General features: G+C 34.9%; 1 protein-coding gene across 1 annotated transcript in view; it reads right to left on the reverse strand.

Annotated features, from left to right (window-relative positions):
* Positions 1–16,905, reverse strand: part of LOC128999821 (laminin subunit alpha-1) — a 132,888-nt gene that overhangs the window by 39,721 nt on the left and 76,262 nt on the right. The window contains exons 11-15 of the mRNA XM_054426512.1: positions 16,653–16,893; positions 16,057–16,268; positions 15,070–15,257; positions 14,713–14,819; positions 13,851–14,028 (exon numbers count right to left, since the gene is read on the reverse strand). Of these exons, the coding sequence (XP_054282487.1) occupies positions 13,851–14,028; positions 14,713–14,819; positions 15,070–15,257; positions 16,057–16,268; positions 16,653–16,893 (926 nt within the window). The remainder of the gene's footprint in view (positions 1–13,850; positions 14,029–14,712; positions 14,820–15,069; positions 15,258–16,056; positions 16,269–16,652; positions 16,894–16,905) is intronic.

The raw sequence follows: 16,905 nt of genomic DNA on the forward strand, positions 1-16,905 counted from the left end.
TCCACTGTCCAGCCGCAGAGTATGGGGAATATGGGCCTGAACGTCACACTATACATTTAATAAGAAACCTAAATATTGTGATAATTGTTTTGAAGCTGTCATGTAACCAATCACCATGTTCAAGGTTTCGTAGGTCATGGCACGTAGATTTGCAATCAAACAAAGCATTTTTGAAATTCCTTCAGGAATCTGCCCCAGTGACCTTTTAAGTTACCATGTTATCCTTATGGAGGAATGTTTTGTTAACATTTAAATAGATGAATGTTTTGAAATGTACACTAATAAATAACTCGTTGCTCGAAATCGAGCAAAACTGCAATTTGTAATAAAAGAAAAAATAATTGAAACATGAATAGAACTCAATCAAAGAGTCACTCAAAGTTACTTAAAGACTTTTTAAAAATTAAAAATAAATCTTTTTTTCAGCGTGATCAAACACTGGTAATGGGATTAAAACTCCATCTTTGCTTAATGACTGTCCCTGCGCCTTATTGATTGACATCACTAAAGCAGGAGTTATGGGGAACTTTTTCTGTTGTAGTGAAAAAATGGAGAAGTGTCTCATACACGGATGCAAAGGTACACGGGGAATAAGCATCAGCGCACCAGCTGATGTTCTTATTACTACTGCACTTCACAATATGTGTACTGTTTCTAACCTAACCGCATCCTTTGGTGCTCAAGTTTCGCATCAGTATCACCACGGCATCACCCTTTAAAATTAATATGTATAGTGGAAGCCCTGAAACGGCTAAACTATTAAAAAATTCAGTTTAGTCCTAATTCTGAACCCCATCATCATGAGTGGCCAAAATGATGTCAATAATGCCATACACTTTTGACCTGCCAGGCATTTGATTACTGCCACTCTGTATTTGTCTAATGTTCCATTGGGAGGGTGATACAAGAGGAGTAGGTGGCATTTAATTTAAACTAGTGTACATGTTGCTCGAATTCGAGCAATTGCTAAGTATTACAGGCGTAATTTTAAAACGAATAACAGTCATAATTTCTAATGACTTAAAAATATTTGACTCAAAGATTATGGAAATACTCAATATGTACATAATAGATCGATATAATCAAGATTTCTTGTAATATCTTATCATTTTTCAAAAGCTGATCTTGTTTGTTTGTTTTTTCTACAAATAGCCTTACTCATAGCCGCATTAGGTTGTCCATAATAACGATTATAAATTGTTTAAAAAAAATCTTTCTATTTATTCTCCTTGGTGGTGTTCTATGACTTTCCTATGTTTCCATGGTTTGCAAATCGGCTCTTTCAATGATTACTAAGAAATGCAGCACATTGTTAATTCAGTTATCTTTTTAGTATATAAAATATCCAGGCTCTCTCGCTTTTTTCCATTGTAATATTCATACGCCAATCCAAATTCAAATATTAAATATTTTATTTCAACCAAGTCAGTAAATGTCTGTAGCAAACTGTTAAATTAGCAAAATTTATTGACCGTTTACAATTAACATATTATGTTCTTCTTCTCACGTTTAATTTCTGACAACAGCTGGAGTTTCATAAAAATGTTTGTCTCCCATGTTAATATTATGGACAAATACGAAACTTTAAAGGGCCCTAGTGCTTCACTCTATAATTATTTCCCTAAAAAGTCACGCTCTTTCCAATGACACCAAAAACATGTCAATCGGTTCAGTAGTTTCGGAGGAGCAATTGTCACAAAATACCTGCTTGCGTATTAAATAAGTATGGATAAAACACGAAAATTAGTCAAAAAACTAAAAAAAAAACGCAATATAGAAATGTCGATACAACTTACAAATTACATTATAAAAAGGTAAGGTTACGGGTAACTGCACTGCGAATGAGCACTTTTAAACTTTCATTCATCATACCGCACTGTAACCGAAACTAAATTATAATTTACAAAAGCCATTTTGTCATTTTAGGATGTAGATGCAATTTTAAGACTTATTTACTCTTGGTATTTTCGCTCTAAACTTACTCGTTTAGGGGCTACATGAAGTAAAATGTACACCGGAAGTCATTTTTTAATCGGCTGTAGCTCCTGAACGAGTGGGTTTATAGAAAAATGCCATCAATAAAAAAAACTTTAAAATTGCACTTTCTATCCGAAAACATTATAACATATAGGATGCTCCATAAGAAATAATTTCAAATTTGGCCGCCATATTGGAAAATGGAGGCTGAATTTTGAAAAACTAAATTTATATTTTCAACTGTCACAAAAGAATTGTGGCCTCCTTGAGTTGATCACTCTGTGTATATTATAACATTGTACTAACGATTTTCTATTATATTTAAAATCCAAGCATTGGTTAAGCTTATACAGACAAAAATGTAAAGGCTTGCATAGTAGATTATGATCGGAAATCACTTAAACCTTTTCTAAACCCCCTTTAATTTTGAATATTTCATAAATCCCCGTCTACTTGTACATCTACACCATAGAGTGAGCCCCTATGTTGAAATCTTATGATTCAAGGTCATACATGTTTTGAGATAATATAGTGAACTTCTGTCAGTCGGTATTTCACCTTTTATATATTGTATAAGACTAGCTTCTGTACCTTTGTTTCGCAACGCAGAGGACACTAAAGAGAAGCATCTTATCTTAAAATCTGTTGTATGAGTACGAATCATATTAGGCGCTGATGCATGTATGAAAATACTGTACCCATATGATTTAACTTTCAAATGATACGCTTACTTAACCGCTTATTTAGTTGACACACTTGTACATAAAGGCAATAGGTAAAACGGAATCGCACGACATAAGGGTGCTGTAGTAAAACAAAACCAGTTTATATTGATTCAACAAAAAATTAATGCACCTACATCAATTTTCTTCAACCAGCTAACTTGTTGACGTTGAAAAGCCTGGGACTCATCTAGTAGGACTTGATGAACCCACAACTCCGTTTGTTTGATTATTTAGTTTGTAACCTCTTGGATTGAATACGCGTTTCGCTAAAGAAAAAGTAAAAAAAAAAAACACGTTTTACATTATATCTATTTGTTCCAAAGATTTTAACAATAAGTTACACCCACTAGTGTATAAGACACTAGCGCAATATACACATACTTAACACAGGCTGGTATAGCAAAATATTACTCGTATATGATTATAATTACTTTTTCTTTTATGTTTGTAGTTATAGTTAGTTTGTAACTTAGGTTTGAAAGCAAGCTATGGTGTCTGGGTATAGATAAATGAGAGTGGGGTGAGAAGGTAGGAAGGAATGAGACTCGGGCGGTGCCGGCGGTGGCGTTGTCCTGTAATCCAGCTACTAGGAGGTCACGAATTGAGGATATTTATAAGCATGCACTGTGGATGCGATACTCCCTGGTGTTGATTAACGTCCACACTAGTGAGTACTACGACTATCCGCAGTATTATCCTGATAGTTAGACCAAGGCAAAAATGTGGATCGGATTCCACTATAAACTGTAGGTACTTTAGTTGCCATTAGCTGTATGGGCTATTAATTAACAGATGTGTCTAAGTAATATGTCGGCCTTAGTCACTAACAAGACTAAAAGATCGCCACCACTCATCCTACACTCATTTCCATCCATACTTTCCTTAAAATACCTACTTTATGGTCGCTATTTCAAATTAAAGTATTAAAGGTATATATCCGAAATTGTATAAATCGATTTCCCTATGTGACCTTTAGAAATTCAACAATGGCGTTATGGGTTTATTGGTCGCCTTGGCATCTTTTGCAAGATAACAAAAAAAAAAAAAAATTCGTAACATATTTTTGTAAACAAATAATCTAAACTAGCACATTACAAAATTACGGAACAAAATACAAAATAACTAACCAATTAGGCTTATGCTCCATTGACATTACATACTGAGAATAAAGATTCCACGTATGTGAACCAAATTTACCATTGACTTTGGATACTGTACATAGCCATCTCATTTACAGTATGTAAACCAGATGTACACGTACCATTGACTTTGGACAAGGCAAGTCGACCTTTCATTTATGTAAACCAGAATACCAGTGCAAGGTCCTTGGATACTGCAAGGAGACCCTTTTATTTGAACCATATGATATATTGATTTTTAATACGGTACAAGGAGACTTCTCATTTACGTGAACTAGATGTAGCAATGATTTTTGAAACGGCATGTAAATATCCCATTTACAAGGTAAGTGTAACACTTACGGTAAAACAGACGTAAGTGTTACGTCTGTTTAGAAGACTTTGGCTCTAAAGCCCACGAGTTGACATCTCATTAACGGGAATAAGGTCTAGCATTGACTTTGGATACTGCAAGTAGAAATCCCATCCACGTTCATGTAAAATAGATGTAGCATTAGCTTTACAAAATTATTGGGTACGTTTGCTTCGCACAATATTGCCAGCACACAACTGTATTGTACACCTAGGTGAACACTAAATGACATAATATTACCGATAAAATTAATTTATTTTACGTGTTTTATATAGTTTTAAATAACTTCTTGATCAGCATTGTATGTGTTATTAAATTTACGGAAAGTAAATAAAATAAACGTCTTATAACACTTAAATCATATAGTTACCCTTCCAACCAGAGCATATTTTAAGGGATTTCCAGTGGGCGACAGTGGCGCCGGACTTACCGGGGGGCCTGGGGGTATTTATACCCCCATCAAAAAGGGGGATCCGAGGCCCCCCCGGAAATTTTTGGTTAAATTTAATTGAAAATCACACATTTCTTTATATGTTTTAGTGAATTTTTAGATTAGGCTATATTTGCTTGTAAATAGTCCAAAATCATACATATCTCAATACTCTAAAATATTTACATAATGTTATTTTAAATTCCTATAGATTTAAAATGTGAATCATTAAAAAAAATATGCCGGCACCACCCATAGTCACTGGGCGATAAAATCTCAGCACTGGGTGACACTTTTGTCGCCCAGTTAACATGTAATTTTATGCCCTGCCTTCCACGTATACTTACATATAGAAGTGTTATAAGACGTTTCTTTTATTTACTTTCTGTATAATTTTAAAGTAACCCTAGGAGCAAAATCTGGCTTTGCCCGGGTACAAATTATAGACCAAAAACCATCACGCATTTTCATATTTTATTTTTAATGTCATAAAACACCCAAGAATATTCAAGTTCACCCTAGAAAACTCAGAAATGTTGGAAAGAAAAATTAAAACATTTGCACACAAGTTTATATTTAACATGATCTCAAATATTTATCACCTTTCGACATAACATAACCTTTGTACATAACATACTACTTTTGATATGAACATAACCCCATTGTTACAAAACTTGATTATACGGAAATACTTAGGCTATGCAGTTCAAGATTACACATTTTCTTAAAACGCAAATACTTTAGGTCAGAAATCTACATTTAACAACATCGTAAAACCATGTAATGCCGACGATCAATAATTTTGTAAACAGCATGTAACGTTAATATTTTAGTGACAGTTTAACTACAAATTAGTTACAACAGCTAGAGCTACAGTTAGTTAAAACAAATTGCATTGAAACGAACGGCTTATAGACTTTTTTAAAAATATAAACTTAATTTATAAAATTCTGGAACCCTAAACTAAAATTATCGCTTCAACATTCTCTTTCTTTCAACATTACATTTCTTTCAACACAAAACGCACGAAAATCCGTTATGAGTTTGAGTCAGAATCTTGAAATAAAAATAGGCCTACCCTCTACTTAATAGAAATGACTTGCAATATGAATTTTAAGATACAGTATGTGAACTCGATAACTTGAACAATTGTGGTATATTTTGCTAAAATATGAACAGGGATTTTTTTAAGAATTTGTCTTTATGCGAGTCAACTAGCTGTTCTGAATTATATTCGGTTTTTAGCTACTACTCGATTCACCTATGTAGGATTGGTCAAACACTCGTTTTGAAGTAAAATAATATGTTTTGTGAATTCTGAGACTTAGTAAGTCTAATTGAAGTCTATTATCCGCATGGTTAGATTTTAAAATCCGTTTAATTGATTAAATATGAGATATAACTTGAAATTAAGTTAATAGCCACGGTAGTTTAATCATAGATTTTTTGGTCCTAGGACAGTAGGCACGTGCCCTGAATTGTTTTTCACATTACTTTAGGCTAGACCTAGGGGTTACGGCTTTACCACTTAGATAAAATCCATTGGTGATTTGGCGGAATTTGAACCCGGGGCCCTCAGGAGCCGGTCCCACGCTCTAACCACTAGACCAGCTCGACCCCCCCCAGTTTAATCATAGATTAAAGTACTCCTTTAATCTATAGTTTATTCAACAACCGAAACCACAAATACAAATCTGTATTACCGTTGCAGTGATGCAATCTCTTTGCCACTTTGCCCCAATTTTGCACACTTGCATGGAACTTAATACAAGTAACACCCTCCAAAAGTACATAAAGACTTTATAGTTTAGTTTATACCACAGGAGTGACTTCTTGGCATCCTACAGCACCCGGACCCTTGTTAGTGCGTTAAAATGAGAGTGTCTGTGTGACAGAGCGCGCCGGGATAAGTCTCAAGGCATTACAAAGTTACAGTACAAAAATCTATTTTCAAAACTGTTTTTATTGCAGCCTTTATTTGCCATATCATTTAATCAAATACAAGTTATTTTAAAGGAAATGCAACTGTAGCCATTCCGTGTTTTTTTTAAGAGAATCTCTTGGATTCAAAAACAAAAAAATCTCATAAACAGTAGATTTTTAGAAATCATTTTAAAGTTTATTAATTGAAGATTATTTTAGTAATACTTGTCGATGCCTACGTGAAGCTTAATGATTTTTTATACAAACCAAACCTCTATTGCACATGAGGTCTTATACAGATGTTTAACCTCTATACTATTATTATTCAAAATCTAATAAAGATTCTGAAAATTTCTAATATTTTAAATAAAAACTTCATTTAGCGCACTTAGGGCCATTTTTTTAGCAAATACAAAGATTTGGAAAATCTTATTTTATTTGTTTTCCCGTACAGGCATGAAAACCTAAATTGATGTACTTTCGTCACGAATGTTTAGACGTTTAAGATATACATTTTTGTACCACAAACTTTGTTCCATCACGTATAATTTAATATTATACATTTTCAGTAAATGCAAATCCTTTACTGTCAGAAAAAAATCAAATTTATAATGACTGTAAGTGAAACACCATCGATACAGTCTGTTGATCGGTTGTGCGAACGAGATCATCTTGAAAATTAAGAAGTTAAACGGGGCAAAGCCCGCGGGTTACAGCTAGTATATTATATTTTTAAACGTGACAGGGGTTTTTTTTTATTTTAAGATTCTGAATCAACCACTTTCGCAATTTTCGTGATTTTTGTGTTGAAATCAAGATAATTTTCAAAGAAAGGGAATGTCAATGCCATGATTTCATTTTTTTGTAGTTTAATTTTTTTAGTGTAGAAGCCGACACTGACAATTTAAAGTCGTTTCAGTGCTGTTTTAACTAACAGCTGGTTTCAAACTGTCATTGACGTTTTTATGTTACAAGTAGTTGATGTACTTAAATATTGATCGACGGTGTTTGCCCACATACTGTTTCAATTTTAAATGTTGTTTTTTTCTTACCGTAACCGTAGGAAATCTGTAGATTTAAACTATACATCTCTAATACTTCTACACTTGGGTAAAATCAAGATTTGTCTGAAATCAAATCTGTGTAAGTATATGTTTATGCCTCGAAAGTTATGACATGTTTTTAGAATGTGTGTAGTCTATGTCGATATAGGTACCAAAATGTTGAGGGTTATAAAAATGTGAACCGGTGTAGAAAAACACTGGGGAAAATCCCCTACCATATTTGGAGCTGATTTCATTGTTAGTGCTACTTCAGAGTATACCTTTTACAAATAGCATTAACATTTTCAAAATCTGTTTAAAACTCTATGAGGCGCTCTGTTCACAAACTAACCCCTTCCAAATTAATTATGTACATAGGCTAGATAACACTGATAATTATGCATTATGTTAATGTACGAATTATAGTAAAAAGATGAAACTGGCTTTAAAAATACTATAGCTATTGGCAACTTAATTTTAGTTGGATTTATTATTTAGTAAATAGACTAACTATAACTAAATTTATAACTAAACCTTTCCTTAACTATGTTATACAGGGTGGGGCAGCATAACTTCCTTTTTTAAATGTGCGCCATTTTGTTTGTTCATGCCATAGCGAAGACCTAGCAGTCTCGTTTGAGAGACGAGGCTATAAAGTTTTGTCCTTGCACAGTTTAGTCGCCATTATGCGTTGGAACAGTGAAGAGCGTACGTTTGCCATTGAGGCCTACTTTTCCAGTGGTGTCCTACTATTTGCCACCAGTGTCAAATGCCACCAGTAGGGTCAGTTCCCGGAATTCCTGCCTGACCGTACCTATGTGTCACAACCATGTAATTGTACTTATAATTTTTTGTATATATAAATAAATGGTTATAATTCACAGTCACAACTGTGAATTATGAAAATTAATTTTACCATCTTGTTCGGCTAAAAAGAACGCACATTTTGAGTCCAAAACTTCACATAATCACAAGTTAAACAGTATAGGCCTATCCATGTTAAGGTATTTTAAACTATTTGAATATTCCTTACATGGCCTAAGATTAGATAAATAATACAAAAATAGCATTTGTCACAGTATATGACACAACAATAAGGCTAAATCCCATTAAAATCTTGAAACCCTGCAGTGTAAGTGTTTATTATTCTGCGAATATACAGGGGGAAGAACTTAAATGTGCCACCATTGCCATCTCAGAAACTATTCGATTTAGAGAAAACATTATATGAATATGGGGAACTTCGACTATTATCTTATGACATACAAAAATATGAATTCTGGATGATGAATTCATTCTGGGTGAATGAGGACTAGGGTTGGGACTGATGACTCACCCAGCCAGGTATACAGTGGTGGTAAATGACACAAATCCTAGAGCGGTGGCAAATGACACTGGTGGCAAATAACACATATTCTTTCCAGTGGATGCTCAGTGATCGCAGCCCAGCGCGCCTTTCGGAATCGGTTTAATTTGGCCCTGTTGGCCCCTGTTCCGGACCGGAAATCAATTGTTTTGTGGCTCAATATGTTTAGACAAACTGCAAGTGCAACAAAACGAAAAACTGGAGTCCCATGGCCCATTAGATCACCTGAGAACTTTGGGGCAGTGAAAGCTTTATAATTATTGTTTTTATTATATTATAATTATTTACTATAAACATTTTATTTCATTTCCACGTGTTTCATATACATTTTGTACGTTGACGGAAAAAACTATATGTAACTAGCAGAGTACCCGTCCTTCATACAGAGTTGGTATATAAGTATAAAATGCTTATTGCAGTTATACTCGAGCTTTGCGTTTGAAATGGGGGAGGACACAGTTTGATAAAATTTGCATACTTAAATTTACGGTATACTATAGTATTACACATCTACGATAGCCATAATGTTCTACCACTTCACCTAAACAATAAAAAAATAGATTACGAAAAATTTGTAAATTATCACAAATTATTCATGAAATTAAAAATATAAACATAACTATAAACAATCCTACTAATACAGTTCTCATTGTGTATCACAGTTGTTCGTTGTTGCTTAGTTCAATAGCTGTTTTTATTCATGACAAAAATAATAGTGATGCAACCTGTTGGTAAATTTTATAACGTTTTAATGCTTTTGCATATCATAGAACAAACTTTGTTAGTTGTAACAGCTGACTAAATTCTTTAATTCCCTTTACATATGAATACTAATAAGGTTAACATGGGGAACTACAGAGGCACTGGGGCGGAGCCCGAAAGGGTTTTTGAAATAAGCATATGCATATATGTGATTCGGGAATGTGAGCTATTATCATGCCAATTTCAGCCCAATCCGTCCAGAACCTGACGAAGTTAATGCAGGTTAATGAATGTTGAAGTTAATGCGTGATTGAACTTCAAACAAACAAACAAACACACAAACTTTCACACATTTATAATATTAGTAAGATTTATACATTTGATGTATAAAATTAACGGGAAATGTCTAGAGAAAGCACAATAGGTATCGAAGTGTTAATTTGTATTTATCTTAATATTGTCAAAATTTGCGTAATAATACAAAATCCTTCCCATTCATGCCAGTTAAAATCCTTCACATTCACGAGAGTTCAGTCGAGCGGTGGTAATATGGGACAGTCTCCATCCTTGTTAACAATAGCTGGCTCGAGTCACGAGCCCAAGCCCTTCAGCAGGTATACCGGGGGAGATCATGGCAGAGGGAGACCTTTCCGGGGTGTGCATTTTGAAAACGATCGGGGGTAACGTATCCGGTTGACATTAATTGTGATTAGAAAATCGGGTAATTGTATATGATAAATGCATATAATTATCTAATTATTACGCAAACTCAAAATTAACTCGTCATATCGATTAGTGAATGCTGCAACTGAAATTGAGTGTCCGCGGCCGGAAACATCACCCCCGGTCTCTGACGTCATTATGACGTAGGGGGGTGATGTTTCCGGGGGCGACCTTTCCGCGTCCCCTGACTGGTCCACTGAGACAGAGCGACAACCAACTGACCACGTCCCCACGACACAGCTGACGGCCCTTGGTGACGTGACGGAGAGCGCACTGTCGTAGTGCGCACGTTCGCACCGTCTCTAGTGCACTGTCCATGTACATTGTACAACACTGTTTGATTTTGTTCAACGGGTTTTCTGGTTCATGTAGCCTACAGCCTGCTGTATAACCATCTATATGTACTAACTGGAAAACTTTAATCAACCAGACCTCACTCAATACTATACTAAGAACTTCCACAGGAATACTGTTTAATGTTACTAACGATTGGTAGATATTTTTTAATAACTTCGGATATTTTCATGTTTAAAAAAAAATCGTATACGTTGCAGATGTCTTGTATATAATCATATTAACAAAATAATCATCATTAACAAAATAACAATTAACAGGAAACTAATTAGTATCGTTATCCATTCTAATATGAAGCCGATGCTCGTTCTTATAAAGATAAGAAAACTGAAATGTTAATCAGAATGACAACTTCGATATCAAATTGTGTAGCATGCACATACGCTAACTTTTACTTAAAGTGCTGTCGCATAAATGATACTGGTGGATTTATTCACGGAGCTGTAGATTCTCAACTTTTATAATTATAACCATTGATTGTTGGTTGTTGTACTGAATGTTTTATTGGCTATTGTATCATGAATGCCACAAATTATCTTACTGTTTTACATAAATGATTTGATCTATCAAAAACAATGTGCTATGCACAAAAGAAACTGTATTTTACTTATAAAAAAAGTATCGGAAGTCCCAGCCCGCGCTATTTATATAGGCATTCTTCTCTCAAATATTTTGTTGGCAACTAAACAACTAACGTATAACAACTAGAAATACGAAAATAAATCAAATATATATCAATAAAAATATACCAATAATATTCAGTGTTTATATTTAAGACTATCAAGTCAAGTCAAGTCAAATAAATCTTTATTCAAACATACAACAAAGTGTACATGAATGCGTCTTAATCTTAAACTATAACTAATACTAAAACCATTTTCCTGATCCATTTTATTTTTTTACATATTTACATGTTTATTTACATATTTGAACATAGTGCAGTAAATTCTTCAAAATTATAAAACTCTCCACTAATTAGAAAATTCTTAAGCCTTTTTTTGAACTTATTTCCGTTTTCCTCATTTCTGATGCTACAAGGGAGGGAATGAAAAAATGTAACCCCAATATAATCAGGACTTTCTTTGAATTTTTCTTTTTTATGCTTTTTAATTATAAAATTTTGTTTGTGTCTAGTATTGTAAGTATGTACATCTTGCTGTCTTTGCAGTTGCGACTCCCGGCTTTTAACATATAATATAGTCTTATATATATAGAGGCTGTAAACTGTAAAGAATTCTAATTCTTTGAAACGATTTTTACATGATTCATTTTCATTTAAATTAAGGATGCACCTTATGGCCTCTTTTTGTAAATGTAAAATTTCATTTAAGTTAGATTTATTTGTTCCACCATAAATTTCAATGCCATAAGCAATATGGGAGTGTATATTTGAATAATAAACCACACGCAAAATTTCTTTACTGCAAAGGGGATATAGTCGTCTTAAAGTAAAAATACCGGAGCTAATTTTATTACATATTTTATTGACATGTGAGGTCCACTTTAGTGTACTGTCCAAGGTTAGACCTAAAAATTTGGTTTCACATGCAAAATTTTCAAATATCTTTTCGCCAGACTTTTTACATTCAAATTTGATAAAGGTTGTTTTGTTTTCATTAAGTAAAAGGTTTTTTTCATTTAGGTAATCTCCAATTATTTTGAGCGAATCTTTCATTTTTATTTCAAGAAGTTCAATATTCTTCTCATGTATAGACATACTTATGTCATCTGCATACAAGCAGAGGGCATTGTTTTCTACCCGTTCAGATAAATGTTTTGGCATCCCTCCCAAGTAGCACAGGAACAGGAATGGACCCAACACAGATCCCTGAGGAACAGAATACTTAGCTTCCCTAACATTAGATCTAACATTGTACATCTTATTTCCATCTAAATACCCAATGTTAACAAACTGTTGGCGGCCCTCTAAATAAGATTTTATCCAGTCCAGTTCTTTACCACTAATTCCATATGCTCTGAGTTTTTGCAGTAACTTTAAATGATTCACGCTATCAAAAGCCTTAGACATATCTAAAAAGGCGCCAACAACATAATTGTCCTCATCCAACTTATGTAATACATTTTCAATATAAGAAATTAGAGCTGTAGTAGTAGATTTATTTTTTCTATATCCATGCTGTTCTTGATCTAATAAGTGGTTATTTTCAAAATAATCTACTAGTTGAAAAAGTAAACTTTTTTCAAATAGCTTTGATAGAGCAGGTTGAATTGCCAATGGTCTATAGTTTTGCGGATCTTTTTTATCACCTTTTTTATATACTGGAATTATTTTTGATATTTTTAGTTGAGCGGGAAAAACGCCTGTTATTAGTGATGTATTAATCACATGTAAAAGTGGCTTTAACAAAACAGATTTTGATTCTTTAATAATTTTGATTGGAATTTCATCATAACCGGATGACCATTTAGGTTTTATTGAATCAATTATGGATGTCAAAATTGATTCATCGATGGTTTGACACCTAAATTTTATGTTTAAAATACTTTGATCAGAATGTTGTTGGGTTTTCTTTAATTTTGGTAAAACATTTTTGTCAACCATCTCAGCAAAATTATCATTTAAGATGTTTGCGACAGCATATGGTTCTTCTATTTTTTTGCCGTTATGTTTGAATAATTTTCTATTGCTAAGAAACTAAATCAGTAATTGGTAACTGATACCGGTACACTAATCTTTGTCGTAATATTTAGTTTTCCAAAAGTTGGACAATTTATTTCATTCACGTTGGCAGCAATGTGAGGACTTAATGTTCTGACAGTCAATCTTATATTCGTTAAAATATATACCCAGCAAACGTAAAGTACTCGGACTCATGAGGACCCAACGTTCCCATCGTGTATCAGATATATCATGAGTACTTAACGTTCTCCTCGTGTATATATATATATATATAAATATATATATATATATGAATTTGAACGGATGGTGTTTTTGGCCTCTAGGGACCTCAAAACGAAAAAAAAATTGGTCCCGCGTCCAGGTCTTACCATGAGTACTACGGTAATAGCTTATTCCCTATATGGGAAATTCGCTAAAAATGCATACATGCAGCAAATAAAAATTAAAGGCTGGTATAAAATAATAAGGTACTAACTGGCGCATCCAGAGTAAGAGAAGCCGTAGTGTTGAGGAAGGCAGTGGTGACACATCGGACCCTGGACACCAGGCAGGCAGGGACAAGCGCCAGTGACTGGGTCGCACATTTCACTGGCGACACCATCACCGGCACACTGGCACGGTACACAACCTGCAGTCACGTTGCCCAGCCCAGGCTAAACAAACACACACTGATAATGAAGGGGTATCTACAACTGAATTAGACCTACCTGGATGACACATAATTAAATGATTAGTGTTCTTCTTATCAAAAAGTTATATTATTCTTTCAAAAAGGTTGAAAGGTTGTGCTTGAGAAAACCGATTCTTGACCCAATTGTTAATTTAACAGGAGCTTGTTTTTTTATCCCTCAACTAGGCCAACTTGTAACCATAGAATATTGATCTGTGCGGTGATTATAAGACATAGCCTTAACATTATAATGAGAGTCGTATGAAAAAGCCATATATGGCTGCAGTTAGAAGATGAAGACAGTGCAGGCTGTCGGACTCCCACCAGCAATGTCTGTCTTGTGGGTCCAGGGCACTATCAAGCACTGAGCTATTGTTTTTTTACCAAGCATGTCAGTATAGATGTTTACTGAGCTATTCAATTCATAGATATTTTATTGGTGTTTGTAACTGACTTTGTTGTTAGTGTTGTAGCTGTTCATTTAAGAGCACATGATTTATCAATGGACACTGGTAAGTTAAAAAAAATGTCAATAATTTTCATTTGCAAACAAACCATTACAATTGCTGCACACCTGTTCTTAAGCATTCTTCACCACTACTTAACGGTAAGTATTTCAAAATGATTCAAACTTTAAGCTTAGATATTTGAACTACTTTCTACTTACAAGACATTGGTCACAGCTCCTTCCAGTGAATCTTTCCTTACATTCGCATTGTCCGTTCTCGGGATCACACTCTTCATCTAGCGATCCAATCTCATTGCATTCGCAGGCTGCAAACATATCACAATTAAGTATTCATTATTGCTGGTATCTATATTTCCAAACATTAACTTGAAAACTAAACCATGTTGCAACATCAAAACTACATAGAATTTTAATGTCAATATTTTTACCATAGGCCTTAAATCCTTAACACATTTAGAATCCTTAGGCCTTATCGTTAACACATAGCTGTCAAAATACCTGGGTTAGTACTTTTTGGAGTAAAATATCTATTAATTGAGTGTCTTCCACACTTACGTTTACAGTCGTGCAGTGAAGGGTCGCCGTAGTGTAGAGCCTTGCATTTCTCACATCGCCACCCCTCGGTGTTTCCTCGGCAACTGACACATTGCCCAGTCAGAGGGTCACACGGACTGTCGTCACAATCACACGGCTGACAGCTGGAGCCGGGCGTAGTCGGGCTGCCAAAGTACCCAGGGGCACACCTGCAAAAAAAAGCGTTAGTAGATAAGTATAAATATTGGAATTAAACATGCTGCAAGGGCAGGATTTAATGAAAAAGTAAAAGTAAATTTCTCCTAACTAATGGTACAGATTTTGTCGTTGACTACATCAACCATAAGATACATTTTAATTATTGGTATTGGTATGTTTTTTTTTTTTACTATTTAGTAAGTAGGCCTATTCTCTCGCACTCTTGAGTCTTTGAGACATGACACCCACTCAACTTGGACACTGAGTATGATCCATACTCTCAGAGAGATCAGTGGATTCCCTGGTCCTGTGAACCTCAGAATTAAAGACAGGACAAATTTGTAGTCGGATCGCTTTTTGAAAAACCTTATAAATCTGTTAATTTCCACCGTATGTATTAGTTATTTTTAGTGATGTAAAAGTACCTTACCATAGTCTGCTTTGTTAAGAGTTTCGTAATCCACATCTAATATCGTTAATGTAAATTATATATAGTGTTGGTGAAAACTACTTGCAAATACCATCCATGGTAAAAAACAATAAAATACTTAAATTTTTTATTTTAAAATTATTGAAGGAAAAACAGGATCCCACAACAGTACCGGTACTGCTCGTATTTTAATCCTTTTAGCTGTAAAAACGTAATTCAGAGGACTCCCATTTTCAAATTACATACTGTAAAACTAGGTTAGTTGTGCCAGTGCCATCAATAATATAAGTATATTCCAAGAAACCTGAAGTCTCAATACTTCAAACTTAATTCACTATCTTGAACCACTAGATTGAACAAATGATATCCCAAAAACATACTCTTGACAGTGACGGCCTTGGTATCCCTCGGGGCACTGAGTACACACATGGTCATCTCCCTCAGCGTGACACGAGGGGCTGAAGTTGTTGCCAGGGGTAGTGAGGGGACAGGAGCAAGGGCGACAGTCCTGGGGTGTCTGGCGAGTAGCGTCTCCGTAGTAACCCGCTGCACAGCTCTCACAGTTGGCACCTACGGTGTTGTGTACACACTCCTGTAACAAGTAAATAATTTAGTAGTTACTCGAATGTCCACGATTTCATCAAAACTAAACCAAATTAAATCAACCAAGTTAAATCAAAACTAACTATGGATAGTGGAGGGGTATTTCCAAAACAGGGTGGTTCTATAAAACAGTAAAAGCGGCCACATTTCCATTTTATCCTATAGAAATAAGTTTTTAGAGTTTTTAATGCTTGGATATGAAGCTGCATCTCCAAAATTGTTTTTATAAAGGACATTTGATAGCCCTACTCACTTTTGCACAGGAAGGTACAAGTAATATCATACTTCTTGTTCTTGATTAATAATTTAATCAAATTCTTAACTATAATTCTTGTGTAGTTTTTCATCCAACCCATGCTTTAGCTTCACTCACCCCACACTGGCCTGTGACCGGATCACATGAGGCTGCGTGTCCGTGGCAGTTACACTTGGAGCAGACAGCGTGTTGGCGTGCGTTGGAACCGTCCGGTAGTATCCTAGCAAAGCCAAAGTCACAGTCTTCACAGGACAGCCCTGCGTAACCGAGTGGACAGTGGCACTGCTCTAGGTAGCCCACGGCAGTCCCTCCTACACTCAGTCCCTTCACACCTGTCTCAAGCGAGGCAAACGCCAGACTGTGGACAGAC

Source organism: Macrosteles quadrilineatus, unplaced genomic scaffold (assembly GCF_028750875.1).
Source record: "Macrosteles quadrilineatus isolate MER2022 unplaced genomic scaffold, UCM_ALF_1.0 Scaffold_8__2_contigs__length_117827958, whole genome shotgun sequence".
Classification (NCBI taxonomy): Eukaryota; Metazoa; Arthropoda; class Insecta; order Hemiptera; family Cicadellidae; genus Macrosteles; species Macrosteles quadrilineatus.